Source organism: Glycine max, chromosome 9, assembly GCF_000004515.6.
Source record: "Glycine max cultivar Williams 82 chromosome 9, Glycine_max_v4.0, whole genome shotgun sequence".
NCBI classification, from domain to species: domain Eukaryota; kingdom Viridiplantae; phylum Streptophyta; class Magnoliopsida; order Fabales; family Fabaceae; genus Glycine; species Glycine max.
Genome location: NC_038245.2, coordinates 46,354,764 through 46,372,256, shown reverse-complemented (window position 1 = coordinate 46,372,256; position 17,493 = coordinate 46,354,764). Strand labels below are relative to the sequence as shown.

General features: G+C 29.8%; 1 protein-coding gene across 2 annotated transcripts; it reads left to right on the top strand.

The window, feature by feature from the left end:
* The first annotated feature begins 3,366 nt into the window (after nucleotides 1–3,366).
* Nucleotides 3,367–14,960, top strand: LOC100794374 (amino acid transporter AVT1I). Of its 2 annotated transcripts, none has more exons than XM_003534402.4 (3): nucleotides 3,367–3,604; nucleotides 13,321–13,928; nucleotides 14,235–14,960. In XM_003534402.4, exons 1-3 carry the CDS (start codon nucleotides 3,463–3,465, stop codon nucleotides 14,748–14,750), a joined length of 1,266 nt encoding a protein of 421 aa, XP_003534450.1. In that variant the 5' UTR covers nucleotides 3,367–3,462; the 3' UTR covers nucleotides 14,751–14,960. The 2 variants fall into 2 exon arrangements, with proteins under 2 accessions (XP_003534450.1, XP_003534449.1); XM_003534401.5 differs by lacking the exon at nucleotides 3,367–3,604 and adding an exon at nucleotides 12,661–13,060.
* The last annotated feature ends 2,533 nt before the right edge of the window (nucleotides 14,961–17,493 follow it).

Genomic DNA, 17,493 nt, shown 5'->3' with positions numbered 1-17,493 from the left:
ATTCTCTAATCTATTAAGCTCCACTTTTACCAGATTTAAACTGTGTAACAGGTTTATGAGCTGGTTTGTGTCAAGGGTTGGCCTCATCAAATGCACTTGCCTTCGTGACCACTTATGAGATCTTCCCTTCGTTGAATGATTTAGACACCACCAATAACTATCTTTCAAATTGAAAAAATAGAAGGTTATTTAGGTAAATTTAAATAAAGCAAAGGGAAGGGGTAAACCAAAATTAGAGGATTGTAAATAGTAATAGCCTTTTTTCAATTAAAATGCTTTTGGGTAACGAGCTTGTTGGATTCAATTAATATCTTACAAATGGGTCACATATCATCTTGTTGTTAAGTGACAGGCAAACCCCCTTTTTACTAATAATAAATAGAGCTGTTAAAATTGACTTGGCTTCACGGTTTGTTTTGATGGCCAATTAGGTTAGGTCAGATCAGATTGTAAAAAAGTTAACTTTTAAAAAAGGATGACTGAGGTTTGTTGTTGGGAATTGGAACGAGAGTGGTGAATATTAAGTTAACTTTAAAAAAAGTTTACTATAATCTATAAATTCTTTTTTTTTTTTTCTTATTGACTACAGGATTAATTATCAAAGCTTTGTAATTAAGCAAATATTTCTAACATTTCTCAATGTATAAATAAAAAACCCATTCAATCTATTATTTAGCATATTTAATTTTAAAAACTACTATTAGCAACAACTTTTTTTTTTGTTGAAGAATTGCTCCTAAAAATATTTTCATTCAAGATATTTATTCGAATGTTTTTTATTGAGAGAAGATTTTTTAAAATTCACCCTTATGTGGAAATTTCAATTTTAATGATACAAATAAAAATCAAACGTAATTTCATAATTAAAATTTTTTCCAAACTGTCTTTAAATAAAAAAAGTAAATAGATATAATATATGCATATAAAATAGTTAATAAAAAAAGTTAAACGTGTGATCTTATCGCTCACACTTTTCCAAAATATTTCTTTTTAATTTATTAGTCATATATTTATTCATTAAATTTAAGTTATATCCTAATTTTAATAGTCTTTTTCTGAAGTAAAACAGGGGAGTTGGTGTTCAAAATAGTTACATAATTGGAGTGTTATAGCATAATTTGTTTTGTATTTGGACTTATTCAATTCAGTCTAAAATTAAGATTTTCTTACATTTCCATTAAAGATTCAACCATTGAAAGAGAAGCTTGAAGATTCCATGGCATCACCATCATCATTTCTTACTTGTAATTTCTCCACGTTTTGCTATATATGACAATCATTATGCAGAAAACAATCTTCAAAAGGATAAATCTCGAAAGATTTCAGGAGTTGTTAGAGCATATGCTATGTTAAAACTAGTTCACACCACCACTTGTCATATTTCAAATTCGAATTTCATAGAAAAGATGTTTGAAGCAACAAAAAAGACAAAGAAAGCAGTCAAACTCGATTGCATGTAAGGAAAAACTTATATAACTTCAAAAACCATTTGTCTAAGTTTCATCAATCATAAATGACTTGCTTGAAGCTAAAATGCCTATACATAAACCCAAATTCAAAGTGTGCTGATTCCAAGTAAGGAAAATAACAAGTCTAAAGGTCAAAATTCAAAATCTATTCTTTTAGAGAGGAAACATGTAGCTTCTGAAGAGAAAGCCTTCTTTAGCCAAACAATACAACATTATGTCTACCACTTCTTTATCTTAAAGAGTGTCTGTAAATGTATTTGTATCACGATGATATCCACTTATTGAGTGATTGAAAAGAAAGAAAAATATTTTGTTTAAGAAAACAAACAAACAAAAAACTAAGGGTGATAACTAAAAAGATCAATCAGGGGAATGGTATTTCTAGAGTGAGTTTGTGTAGCACATTAATTGAATCAATTGTGACTCTACGTACAATTGCATGTAAAATTATGGGTGTAAGCTTGGAGAGGAGAGGCTTGTGAAAGAATGTCTAAGAGTCTTGTACAAAAAAAATACTCGGTATATCAATTCAACCCAATTTATTCATAAGTCTCTTATAATTTTTGGCGTATAATTTAATAGAAAATTTTATCAATTACTTCAGTTGTGATTATAATACACATCTAATTAGGTGTGTGCAAATAATTTTTTATAATGACAATTAGATGAGAGAATCTAACGAAAAAAATTAGAAATTCAGGGGGATCCAATTAACAAAAAAAATGTTTCAAAAATCTAATTGAAAATTTAATAAAAGTATAAGAAATTGTGGATCAATTTAACCTCTTTATAGGCAATCAAACTAAAAAAAATGCGTACTTATGATAAAGGAAAATAGCCACTATATCACTTATTTAATTTTTTTGAAGAGAAATTAAAATTGATTCTTCAATCAAAATCGCCGGCAACACGTTTGAACAGTACAAGCAGCCTCTCACTATCACTTATCTACGTATCTGATATATCTCAGGTATGAACCAGCTAGAAGTCTAGCACGTAACAACTAATTCTTTTTTATAACTTTTTTAAAACTAAAATATGTTTCAAAGAATATTTTTTAAGTAATAATAATTATATAATATTTACATAAAATGAAAAAAATTATTAAAACTATTTCATTGTAATTTTAGAAAAACTATAATATAAATTATAAAACAACATTTTTAAAAAAATTATTTTGAATGATTTTTATTAGTGTAAAATATTTATCAATTTATTGATAAATAATTTTTTCAACCGGATCAATCAATTTTAATGAAGTTTTTCTTTCTAAGTAATTTTTTTTCTTCTAAATTATATTTGAATGATAAAATTTAAAATTAATTATGTTTTTAATCCTTAAATTTTTACAAATTAATTTCACTTTTAATCTGTAAATAAAGTTTTTAACCACTTTTGTCGTTATACTTTCCTCTGTTAACAACTGTGGTCGATATTGTTGAGTAACATTGTGTTAATCCATTTGTTATGCCATTAAAAAGTTTGACATGCATGATAATTATATATAATTTTTTTGATAAACTATAATTTTAATTTCCTATCAATTAGTCTGACATCAACAATAATTAATTTGAACATATCAATGAAATATTTAAAACAAAGTTTAACAAAAGTTACACTCGTGTGTCAAATTTCTTAATACCATGATAAGTGATTCAGTTATTAACTATCAACATGACTGTTATGTATCAGCCAATGTTTTTATTGAATAACATAACTATAGCTATTAACAAGAAAAAAATATAGGTGCCAAAAACGCCAAAAAGTTTATTTAGAGACCATATATGAAAGTAAAATTGATAAAAGTTTAAGAACAAAAAATATAATTAATCCTAAAATTTAAAAATAATTTTGCTTACGCTTTACCCTAGATAGAGCAGGTGAACTACTTGCACACGACACCAATACTCATCTCATGACTTGTTTATTAGCAGACGGGCCGCAAACCTAATAATACTCAGACGACACACTGTTGTTTGGCACCAGAAAACCAATGGAGGGTAATGTCATCCTTAGCATTCCCCTAATTGAAGACCAAAACCAACACTGGAATGAAAACCAAAATTCTGGCACCAATATTATTGGCTCCACATCTTTCCTCAGCACTTGTTTCAATGGGCTCAATGCTTTGACAGGTATTTTTCCTTGTTCTTGTTGCTCATTAACTATTCTATCATAACCTGCTTTTGTTCTTCCCTTCTGTCTATTTGGCATACCCCTTTGGTGTGTTATACCATATATTCTCATAGTTCCACCATGTGTTAGATTTTTTTCTTTTCTTTTCCTTTTCTTGGGTTTGTCGCTTTTTTAATATTTAATTTATCGTGGAGCTTAACATGACAAATATATGCAACACAGACAGTATTTTTTTTTATATTATTATTATTTAACTTATTTCCTCATGTCAATTACTTCATTTGATTAGCCAAAACCCGAAAATTCGATGATATGTTAAGAGTCCCCATTTTTTACCAGAATAATGTGTGGTGCTGGTGAATGAACATGACCTCCTGTTGCTTTATTCTTTTTGTGTTTTTTTGTCCTCTGCAAACTACTGTCCACACAGAACGAGTAGCTAGCTAGCAACTATTTCAATTTTTAATTTATTCACCAATCATAGTTTATTAGAATCGTTTTGCACGCTAATAATCGATTGGATGTTTTAATTAGATGAAAACACGGGATAACTATATGACACATCCGTTCCATGTGTCAAACCTATTAATTAGCATTTGGTATCCATAAGTCTTTTGAATATCTTCATATATATTATGCACTTCATAAATATTAATCATTATTATTTTATTTTTTTTCATGTATCTCAGAATACCATATATATATATATAGAGAGAGAGAGAGAGAGAGAGAGAGTGGCACACATCTCCTTTCATAGGGCTTCCAATTCCACTTCCAGGTGATGATCTATATATATAGCAACTCCCTAGGCTCCTAGCCAGGTTTAAATTAGACTCCACCTCAAGGCCAAACAATCTAGTATTAATAAACACGAATAATGAAAGTGACAATTCTGTAAACTAGGAGCACAAATAGTAAATAATTAACCTTTAGCATCAGGGGTGTGTGAATATGATATCTGGACTCTGGAGGGGAGACCACCTTGCCAGATACTATGGTCCATTAATTTCATAACAACCACTGTTCTTTGGTCCAACAAATTTTTAATTTTTGTCATTTTTAGGCTCTTCTATGTGGCCTAGCTTGAACATTAAGAAAATACAAAATGTTCAAGCTAATTCCTAATTCGATCTTCTCCTAAACCCCTGTCTCTTCTCCTTCTTATATAATATATAGTAGCGTGCATCGCAACGTGTTATTAAATTACTAATTCCTCCCTTGTCCTGATTTTTTCAAAGCCCATAGTCTGCTAGATTTTGGACCTAGCTAGTTGTTTATATGTGGTGTTTTAGGAATCTTAATAAAATACCAATAATCACCGAAAACGCATTACGTTAGATTATCAAGAGGGGTTGTGAAAAATACATATATTCATGATAAGCAGCGGAATTGATGAGTCTGAGGAACTGTTGATTTTGTCTTCTTCCTCAACCAAATCACCGTTTTTCTTTTGGGACCTTAGGTTTTTTATCAGATGGGGAGAAGAGAATACAATTTATGATTTGATGTCTAAGGGACCACAACCTTATTTTAGATTTAGTTTCCATTATTCCCTTATGGACCAAACTAGTTTCCGTCTATTAAGTCCATATTAATTTCTGATGATAGTTCAATAGGCTCACTAAATTAGATCACTTTTATTGAGCTCATAAATGTAAATAACTAATATAAATGATAAATATAATATGTAGCCCACACTAATTAATTAATTAGAAATTATAAAATTCCTAACAATTTTCCACTTGAGTTTCATACTAACCTTAATCATTTCTATTGCAAAAGTCTTTAGGTGCGCAACCGTATGTTATTTACTTTTAGACTTTCCTTAAACAATCTGGTACATCTTATATAGTAACATAGAACCATTGTAGTTTTCCTCACAATCCAACGTGATTGAGCCACAATGATCACCAATGTCACATATACTTGATGACATAGATCAAATATAGATAAACGACATGAAAATAACATGCAATGTGATCTCATTCATGTTCATTTCCAACTAGTCCAAACTTTATTCTTTATAGAGATCAATTCAAATACAATATAAATATTGCAAACAAAACAAGCTCAGAATGAAATGATAACCTTCAACTTTATTTTATAGAAAATCAATCTATACAAATATCTGAAAAACATAAGGCATATATAGAACATAAATGGGACTCCCACTAAACTAAGGTACCAAAAGCATGGCAATATATAGAACATGCGTAGTTCTAACTCTCAATATATATATATAAACATAAGGCATCTATAGAACATAAACAGAAGTTAATCGGATCATCCTCTGCTAAACCAATGCCATCCTCATGTTCTTGGAGAAAGATAATATAATCATCAGGGATTGCATTTCTCCTCTCTCTATCAGATCTCCTTAATGACACTTCTTGAGGTTGTTGAGATTGTTGTATAGGTATTTAAGGAAAAACCGCATCATTGTCTTGTTCTTGAACAATGTCATCAACAATAGTTTGAACATTGTTTTCTATTACTGGAGTTGTTTCTTGAACAATAATAGGTATGAGGACTTGAGCACTGTTAATAACAGGTTATTCCTCAAAGACAACTTTCCTTATGTTCTCTTCCTTCCCAAACTCAACTTCCTCAAGAAATCTTGCATTTCCCGTTTCAAATATTAATCTTAAAGTGGGATCATAAAACTTATAGTCCCGAGAGCGTTCAGCATAGCCAACAAAATAACAGCTAATTATTCTTGAATCCAGCTTTCTTTCATGTGGCCAAAAAGGCCGCGCCTCAGCCGGACAACCCCAAATATGCAAATGCTTAATGCTTGGCTTTTTGCCAGTCCAAAGTTCATAAGGGGTTTTATTAACTGGTTTACTTGACACCTTATTAAGGATGTAAGTTGCGGTCTTTAAGGCTTCTCCCCAAAGTGACTTTGGCAAAGAAGAATGACTAACCATACTTCTCACCATATCCTTAAGAGTTCGGTTTCATCGTTTTGCAACACCATTCATGCTAAGTTTGCCTGACATAGTGTATTGCAAAACAATTCCACACTCTTTGAGAAAAAGCACAAAAGGTCCTGGACGTTGTTTTCCTGATCCATCATATCTACCATAGTATTTATCACCACGGTCAGATTTGACAGCCTTAATTTTCTTTCCAAGTTGAAGTTCAACTTCAGCCTTGAAACTCTTAAAAACGTCTAGGGATTGAGACTTCTCTCTTATGTATCAAATAAAGGTAACCGTATCTAGAGTAGTCATCTATGAACGAGATAAAGTACTGTTGCCCATTCCAAGACAAATGTCCATATGCACTAGTTCTAAGATGTCTTTAGCTCTGTCGGCACCTAATTTCCTTATGTTTGTTCGTTTTCCCTTTATGCATTCCACACAGACTTCAAAGTCTGATAAATCTAAAGGCTCAAGAATTTCATCCGACACAAGTCTTTGAATTCTCTGTTTAGAGATATGACCTAAGCGTTTGTGCCATAAAGTGGCTGAATTGTTTTTTAATTCCCCTTTTGTACCACGTGAATTTGTTTGCAGTATTTCATTATAAGAACAATTAACATCCAACATATATAGATTATCAATTAAGAAACCGAAACCAATCAAATTCGAATTCTGGTAAAGACTAACTTTATTGTTTCCAAATGAACAAGAGAAACCAAATTTGTCCAAACTAAAAATAGAAATTAAATTCCATCTAAAAGAAGGTACAACAAAAGTCTCAAACAAATCCTAATAAAATCTAGTCTTTAACTGCAATCTAAAAGTTCCTATAGCTTCCACTGCAACCCTTTTGCCATCACCAACAAATATGAATCTTTCATCGTCACTTAGTCGTCGGCTCCACAGGCAACCATGGATGATTACACTTATGTGAGTAGTAGCACCAGAATCTACCCACCAAGTATCTTTAGGTACAAAAGCTAAATTAACTTTAGAACAAACAAGAGCAAGAGATTTGCCTTTCTTTAGACGCCATATGGCGTACTTGAGACACTCTTTCTTCATGTGTCCAAACTTCTTGCAGAAGTAGTAGGTAAATTCCTCATCCTTCTCTGGTTTCTTTTGCTGAGAAGACCTTTCAGCAACACCCTTAGTTTTCTTTCTTTTCTTATTATGAGAGGTGAAACTTAAATGAGCACTTTCAGATCTGTCTCTCTGCAGCCTTTCTTCCTCTTGCATACAGTGAGATATAAGCTCATTAAGGGACCATTTGGTCCTTTTGAGTGTTATAACTCACTTTGAATTGCCCAAAGTGTGCAGGAAGTGAGATCAAAATTAAATGCACAAGCATGTCTTCACCAAGCTCTAACTTAAGTGCTTTTAGTTTAGATGCCAAGTTAGACATTTCCATTATGTACTCCCTTATATTACTTTTGTCTTTATACTTCATGGAGATGAGTTTAGCTAAAAGGTTACTTGTCTCAGCCTTCTCATTTTTGGCAAAGTACTGTTCAATTTCATCAATAAATTTCTTTGCATTTTCACCCTTAGAAATAGAATCCCGAAACGCTTTTGAAATAGAGCGCTTCATGATCATAATGCATATTCGATTGGAACGATTCCATTTCTCAATTTTTACCTCATTGGAGGCTTCTGAAGTGGAAGTGGGTCGTTTCGTTCTCAATGCCAAATCCAAATCCATATAGCCGAGAACAATTTCTATGGCTTCTTTCCAAACCTTAAAATTTGTTCCATTCAACATAGGGTTACTGTTCACTTGAGCAGATACATTTGTAGCACTAGCAACAAAAATTGAATAATAATAAAAATAAAAATAATTACATGCTCACAAATAAGCCAATAAGTTATATAATATATATATAAAACAAGACATGTGCAAAGTAGTTCACATAATAAACCCAACACAATATTAATTGATAGTCTTTGGACAGAAAAATTAATTTGTAATTGATACTCTCAATGCAATGATCAAACATTGACAATAAATTCTATCAAATCATAGTCTTTCTTTGGACCGACTATAATTCACATGGAAATACCTCATAATTGTTACACATTTACCATTACATGTACAAAATTATTTGACCAAATTGTGTCTTCCTTTGGACTGAGCACAATTCGCATAAATAATTTTATACTAATATCTATGTAATTTTAATTAAATTAATTTACGCAATAGAGATTGTTTTGACAATATATTGTTTCAATCAACTCAATCAATCAAAATTACCAGACAAAAAAATGAAATAATTTTGAGGGTTTGTAATTTTTGAATTTACACCAAAACATAATGGGGATCACCAATTAATACACATAATTCACAAATAAAAACAAGGAAAACAAAAAATAAAATGCCAAAGCCAAATTACATTTAACGATACGCAACATGGGTTTTCTTATGATGATATAATAAAGCCAAAGATTATGTATCACATGTATGTCATGTCATGGCATGGATTCATGGCATGCATAAGGAAACAAAACCAACAACCATAAAAAAACAAACACGTGAACGAGAAACAAAAATGGATGACTATTCTGGAGCAAGAAAAAAAATAATTTTTCTCATGAAATCCGAACGCAAAACATCAACGGGCATATGATGATTATTATATCGTGATTGAAAAGAATTTTTTTTTTCCAAACTTACAATCATAATTATAATTGCAAAGATAAAATTCCAAAATAAAAGTAGGGTTCATGTAACAAAATAAAACAAGTATAACACAAACCAAATAACTTTAATTTTCAATAATCTAACAATAATAGTGGCTCTGATACCACTTGTGTGGTATTTTAGGGATCTTAATAACATATCAATAATCACCGAAAACACATTACGCTAGATTATCAAGAGGGGTTGTGAAAAATACTTGGATTCATGATAAGCAACAAAATTGATGAGTCTGAGGAACTATTGGTTTTGTGTTCTTCGTCAACCAAATCATCGGTTTTTTTTTTGGACCTTAGATTTCTCGTCAGATGAGAAGAAGAGAATACAATTTCTGATTTGATGTCTTGGGGATCACAACCTTGCTTTAGGTTTTAACATATTAGAGTTTCTATTATTTCCTAATGGGTCGTTTCCGCTTATTAAACTCATATTAATTTCTGATGATAATTTAATAGGTTTACTAAATTAGATCACTTTTATTGAGTTCATAAATATAAATAACTAATATAAATGATAAATATAATATATAACTCACACTAATTAATTAATTAGGAATTATAAAATTCCTAACAGTTTAGAACCAGAATAATACCCTATTTTTAAAAATTTATGTTACAGTACTCGTCATTTTTATTTATTTTTTCTTCTTTTTATTATATTACCTATCATATCTATCATGTGTCTTTCTTCTTTCTTAATTCTCATCTCTTTTTACAATTACAACCCAAGCATCTTAAGGAATTAATGTCAAGAGGTCATTATTCATATTAGCGAAAAGATATATATATATAGCCACTAATCTAATTATCTGATAGCATTTTTAATTTTTTTTGGAAAAATATTAAATTTAATTTCTTTTAACAGTTTTTATCTTTTAACATGCAATTTAATATAGTTTATTTGATATGAGAGTTTGAAGGAAAGTAGTGAGTGATTTCGAGAGTAGTTAAATGGTAAAGTAGTCTAACAAAATGTATAGACTAAATTGAAATATTTCACTTTTATTATTTTTATAGAGAATATAATAGCCTATGTTATGTTGCAGGCATTTTTTTTGTAAATACTAAATAGTGTGTCTACTCAAAATATAAAATAATTTTATATTATTATTCAATTATGAACAATCATATATATTAAAGGGGTGTATTTAATTAAAATTTTAAAGATTTTTTTTTAAAATTTAAATCAAGTTTTGAGATATTTAATCAAGACTTTTAAATAATAAAATTAAGTTTTGTGGTATTCAATTAAGACTAGTAGAATTTTTTAATAAATTCAATAAAGTTCGTTAGTATTCAATTATTGTTTTTCTTCAAAAAAAATTATGATATTCAAAAGTATATAAATTTTGTTAAATTTATTTTTAGGATGGATTTTAATGAATTTTATGAGACTTTTTATGAGAAAATATTAATTTAATATGAGAAATTTTCTTAATTCTTTGAATTTGAAAGATATTTTAATTACATGCTTATACATATAAATAAACGTGAATATATATGAACATGAGAAATATATAATTAATTTTAATAAACATGAGAAGTTGACTAATGTATAAGTAAAAAAATATATAAATGAAATTTGAAACAATTTTTGAACATATATTTTGTTTAGTGGGATCGTTATTGTGAGAATAACAACAAGTAATATTCATACTATTAATAAACATTATGTTATATAATTTTTATATAATTAACATGATTGATGACAACAGTTTTTTTTTTTTTATATTTTTTATCTTTTACCATAATTATTTTAAAAGTAATATTAAGAGTGATTTCTATTTGATTAATAGTGCAATTTTTTTATATATTGACAGTTCATAGTCATTATTTTTTTAATTTTTCCTTTTTTATTTGGCTTTGAATGTTAATAAGAAATAAACAAATCTCCTTTTGCCCGTCAAATATATTGCTTTCTTATTAAAATACTTTTTCTATCAATCATTTTTTTGGTAAAATTAAAGTATCATTATACTAGTATATTAATTTTTTTTTCATAAAAAATGTAGGGGGAGGGGAATTTAATTTAATGAAAAATATTTGAAGGATAAATGAAATAATACTTAATTATTAAGAGATTAAGCTAATGTTAATATATTTTTAAATAGAAAATATGACAATATCCTAATTTTTGTGGACTAAATTCATGGTTGATTCTGAAAAATATCACTTGTTCTGCACATATTTTTGTTTTAATTAGCAAATTTAATAAAAAGGCATTTATATAGTTGTGTAATATTGTGTTGTATGTTTTGGTTGAGCGATCAACCTAAAATTGATGATGATGATTTTTTATTTTATTTCTTTTATCAAGAGTTCAAAAGCAATAAGTAGGAAGTTCTAAATCAACTGGTAACTTTATTACAGCCTTCGTAGAAAATCTCTTCATGAAATTTATCATTTTTATAAGAGAAATTCTATCCTTTGTCATGTTTTTACACCTTTTTATAACCACAGGAAACATAGAAGGGCAAGAAAGACAAATATAGAACAATAAAATAACAAAAGAGAAATTATAAATAATGCTATAAAACTATATCATATGAATAAAATAACTCTATATAGTTCCCTAATAATAATAAAAGGTCTCTATAGTCCTATTAATTTAATTGTTCTCTTTTCACGCGGGAGATCAGAGAAAAGTCTTACAGTGACGTTTCAGCCGGCGACACTTTGAAACATTGTATGGACAAGACTCTAGAGAAAGAGGCCATGCTTATTAGTTAGAACTTATCGCGTTTTATTTTGCTATCAAGGGGGGACCTATATTTACCTCAAAAGTTCCAACACGTTTCTTTCTTGTTTGACACTAAAAATAACATAAAGTTTGTTAAAGGGAACTTATCTTATCGATCTTAATCCCACTAACTGAGTTAGACAAAATAAAATATATTTTAAGTAGGAATTTCTTACTTGTATTCATAAGTACGTGCTGAATACTGTTAAATAATATATTTTTATTAAATATTTTTAAAATAAGTATAAATTAATAATTATTTGTGTTTATAATAAATGCTTTTTAGTTTTTTATTCCTCAATATAGTAGAGGAGATGTTTTGATCTGGGACGATACTCACAGGTTGATTCTTCAAGGGGTGTGACATACGTTAAAAAACCCGTTTAAAATAAGCTAAATAATATACCAAAGCTAGTCCAAAGACTGAAATCAAACTCATATATTTGTTAGGCGAAAATGGTAAGGGTATTTACGTGTGATCCACCATATGTTTTTTTAGTCGCTGTTAAGAGAACCCCAAGTCTCTTCTTACTTATCCAGTCGAAGAAATACTTTTCTTTGCGGTACATGGTACATGACTATCTTGAAGATTTAATAAAATTTTATATACGACAAAATTAAATATAATTTCTTTTAGTAAATAAATCATTATTTTACATTTAAAACACATGGAAACCTTACAGAATTGTGTCAGTTACATGTGACTCTTACTAGATATCAAATGTTGTTGAATTGACCTGGCAAGGAAAATATCATAAACGTTTTAGTGGCTCTTAGATAGTGAAGTCTGGTAGTCTTTATGAAGCCAGTTCCGCAAAAAACTTTCCAACAATCCATCCTTGAACGTGCCTTTAGATCTGCAAACTTCAGCTTAGAGCAAAACAATAAATAAAAAATCCACCTTTTCTATCAACCTCTAGCTATATCCATTTTTATCCAAATGACAGAAAAACTTTCCAACAATCCATCCTTGAACGTGCCTTTACTATCCGAGTGGAATCACCATGATGAGGAGAAAGCCATAGCCTCTCATCCTTCTACCAAAAATACTGTGTCCTTCTTTCGCACATGCCTTAATGGACTCAATGCAATATCAGGTTTCATAATTTTTTCTTTTTATCAGTTTGTTAAAATGTTAGTTTTCTTAGCACAAGGATATAACCTGTGGCATTTTCCTTCTTTCTTTTTCTCTTAACAATCGAATCCATCTTATATTTCCGGTTTCATAATTTTATTCAACACGTACACTTCCTTTACTTATTCTAAGAGAAATCTATGTTTGATTCAGCTTATTTTCAAAGAAACAATTCTGTTCTTTTAGTTACCTCAACCACACATGCTTTGATTTAATTTTCAGGTGTTGGAATACTGTCAGTTCCATATGCTCTTGCATCTGGAGGGTGGTTAAGCTTGGTTCTTCTATTTGCTATTGCCGCTGCAGCATTTTACACAGGCACGTTGATTAAAAGATGTATGGACAAGAATTCGAACATTAAAACCTACCCAGATATAGGTGAGCTTGCATTTGGAAAGATAGGAAGGCTAATAATATCAGTGTCCATGTACACGGAGCTCTACTTGGTTTCAATAGGGTTCTTGATTCTGGAAGGCGATAACTTGAATAACTTGTGCCCCATTGAAGAGGTTCAGATAGCTGGCTTCGTAATTGGTGGGAAGCAACTGTTTGTGATATTGGTTGCCCTTATCATCTTGCCCACAGTTTGGTTGGACAACTTGAGTATGCTTTCTTATGTATCTGCAAGTGGAGTGTTTGCTTCTGCTGTAATCATCCTATCAATATCATGGACTGGAACATTTGATGGAGTTGGTTTTCATCAAAAGGGAACTCTTGTTAATTGGCGCGGAATCCCCACAGCTGTTAGCTTGTATGCCTTTTGCTATTGTGCACATCCCGTCTTCCCCACCTTGTACAATTCCATGACTAACAAACATCAGTTCTCTAATGTAAGTGCTCTACAAATTTTACACATTTTGGATGTGTTTCGCTTTTTATTTAATCGAAACGAGAAGAGATCAGGTTACTCCAAGAGTATAGATTTATTTTTTTATTTCTACCATTGATTTTTTTGAAATCTAATCATTCTAATGAGTAATGTTACTCCTTTATGGATTTTAGTTCCTCTAAAATGACAAAGTCCATAAACTAATCAAGTAAGGTAGAACTTGTATTTGATGTGACTTAATAAACTGAAAATTTTGATCCTGTTGAAGTGAAGAGTTGATGTAATGAGTTTTGTTTTTCTTTTGCAGGTCCTATTAGTATGCTTTCTGTTAACCACTGTGGGTTATGCATCCATGGCTATAATTGGTTATCTAATGTTTGGTGCTGACGTTGAATCACAAGTAACATTAAACCTGCCACTGAACAAAGTAAGCTCAAAATTAGCAATATATACAACCTTGGTCAATCCCATATCCAAGTTCGCTTTGATGGCAACACCAATTACCAATGCGTTGAAAGATTTACTTCCAAGGGCGTACAAGAATAGAGCGACCAACATCTTAGTCAGCACTGTCTTGGTAATAAGCGCTACCATTGTTGCCCTCAGTGTTCCTTTCTTTGGGGATCTCATGTCTCTGGTTGGAGCGTTTTTAAGTGTCACAGCTTCTATTCTGCTTCCATGCTTGTGTTACTTGAAGATTTCAGGCACTTACAATGAATTTGGGTGTGAGACCATAGCCATAGTGACAATAATAGTAGCAGCTATAGCAATGGGAATATCTGGAACATATACCTCTGTCATGGAAATAGTACATCATTTGTAATAGACAATGCAGTGGTCCATTCTATTGACTGTAAATTTCCTCAAAAAAGGATTTTTTTTTTTCTTTCACTCATGTGACTGTATGTCTTACGAGGAAAAGGAGAGGTAAATACTGATGAAGAAGTAAGATATGGTTGGTGAAAAAGAGGAAAAGGAAAATATATGATACAGATCATATATGCTATCCTATATCTAGAGAGAGAAAGAAAAAGAGAGAAAGAAAAAGAGAGAAAAATATAAATATTATAAAATTTATGATGTAATAAAAAAATATTGATGATGTGTTTATAAAGAAAAATAATTCATGTATCATTAATACTCATAAATAAAAGATAAACCAAATATGTAAGATAAGATTTGTCTGCTTGGCGGTAAGCACATGTTGTTGGACCAAGAAAACGCGTCAAATCACAATTCATCTAACTCGGTTGAATGATATTGAGTGTGTTTAGTGTTGAGCACCCTTTTTCTATAATCTACCTTTTTCAAACTCAGATACATAACAAAATTAGGAATGTATGGCCTACTATTTTATATCTTTAAGACTATGATTGCATTGCTTATAAGAGGTAGGGATCGAAGGGTTGCTGTTAATCTTTTCATTTAAGTACTAATATGATTCAAATCATTTTAATATTTAAGAGAAATATTAACATTATCATATTAAATATCAAATTTAATAAATATATAATTAAAATTGCATAATTATAAAAGTAAGAGACCAAATTGGTAAGAAAGAGTGAAGCGAGTAACATTTGGGCAAAATAATAATCTACATGTAAGTTGTCAAATGTCAAGGAGTAGGGACATCATGCATCTTTATAGTGTCAGTGTGTGTGGGTGGGGGCGGAGGCCATTTAATGGGTTTCTTTTTCATTGAAGTGTAATCAGTCACAATGTCATATTATTAATTAAAGAGCATGAATCGTCTATCTTAATTTTTTAGTTCTTATAACTTTTGATATAAATTTAAACATTTTATATTTGTGATATAAATTTGGTTAAATAATATTACTTATATAAATAATGATGCTTTTATAAGTAATTTTGTGTTATTTACTCCAATGAAAAAAAATTAAGCAACATATTAATCTTAAAATTAAACTACTCATATAAACATTTGGATTGAAGTTTCTCTTAAAGGACTAGTAAACAGTTTATAACATTTTTATTTTTTTTGACTAAGTTATAAAATGAGAATACATCCTGTAGATGTCAAGTGACAGAGAAAATTTGAACTCAACACTGAGAATCTTTAACTACTTTTATCAACTCATACTTAAAAAAATGACTAAACACAAACTAATACCAGAGAATGTGATTGGTAAAGTTTTGGGGGGAGTTTAAGAATTTTTTTATTAACTTAAAAATCATTTTAACAAAAAAGTGATTCTTTTTTGTGAATTAAAAAATGATTTATTTTAAAAATCCAGGTTTTGAAAATCCTATTTCTCAATGACAACATAGACCTTGTCACGCATTTTTATAAAGGATAATGATATTTGATAACTCTATTTTAACAAACACCTGTTTAATATCATTCTATTTTTTTTATTTCTCTCTTTTTATCGTATAATATTTTATCTAAATCCATCACTTTTTTCTTTTATTTTTTATTGATGGACATTTTATAGGTGTCCATCCAACATTATCCTTTCATAAATAAATTTGAGTGTGGCATTGTGAAAAACATAAAGTGGCAAACTGGCAAAGTATGGCGGCGTAATAAAAAAGTCTTAAAAGTTAAAACACCAAGAGACTCACACGGTCGTGCTTAGTGCGGTGGTGCCTAATTTTATTTAAAACAAGTCGGACCAATGTGTGCCGTCAAAGTTGAGTTTCTTTCTCAAATAATGGAAATCAAAAACCTATCATGGGAAAGTTATCTTATCTTATTCGGACACATTGCATGGAGTAAGATAAAATAATTACAGATGATAAATATTTGTTTGGTTAATCATAAATATTTTTAAAAATATTTATATTTTTTTCATCATAATCAAAGAGTAATACAATATTTTATAGAAGTTTTAATTACTTATTATATTAAATTATTTCATTAAATAATAATGTACGTTATTCTTATTGCAATAGAACTTACTTCTTTTTGTTTCTTTAGACCACACTTTTGAAACCTAGTCATACATACACACTCATATAGATAGAGAGAGAGAGGAAGAAAGAATAGGGAAAACATGAACCTACATTTGAGTTTATTCAAAGCCAGTTTTCTCTGCTTTAGTCAAGTTGGCTTTGGATCGGATGATATTGATAAGTTCGAATTTATTTAATAGTCATGCTTGTTTTTTGTCGTTTGAAACTATACGTCCGTATACACAAAGCTAACTATTTTAATTTTTATATCAGAAATGTTAATGGCATTGGTTAAAAAAAAATGATTAGATTGCAGAAAACATGCTCTCCTATGATTTTTAAAAAACACATTCTCATATGATTGCAATACAAATTTTCCTGGTTTAATTTCTAAACCAGTCATTCATAGTTATTTTCAAAATACACTCCCTTGTTATTTGAAGATGTATTTTATGTGATTTTCAATAAAATCTTTCTAATAATATTTATATATATTTTTAAATCACAGGCATCTTGCAGACCATAAATTTGAGTTGGGATGTTATAAACATATAACCATAGCCATAGCCACAACATCAAGGAGACAAGGAGTCAGAGAAGCGGCACGTGAAAGTTACATCCCACTCACGATAGAGTTTCAAGCTAAAAGA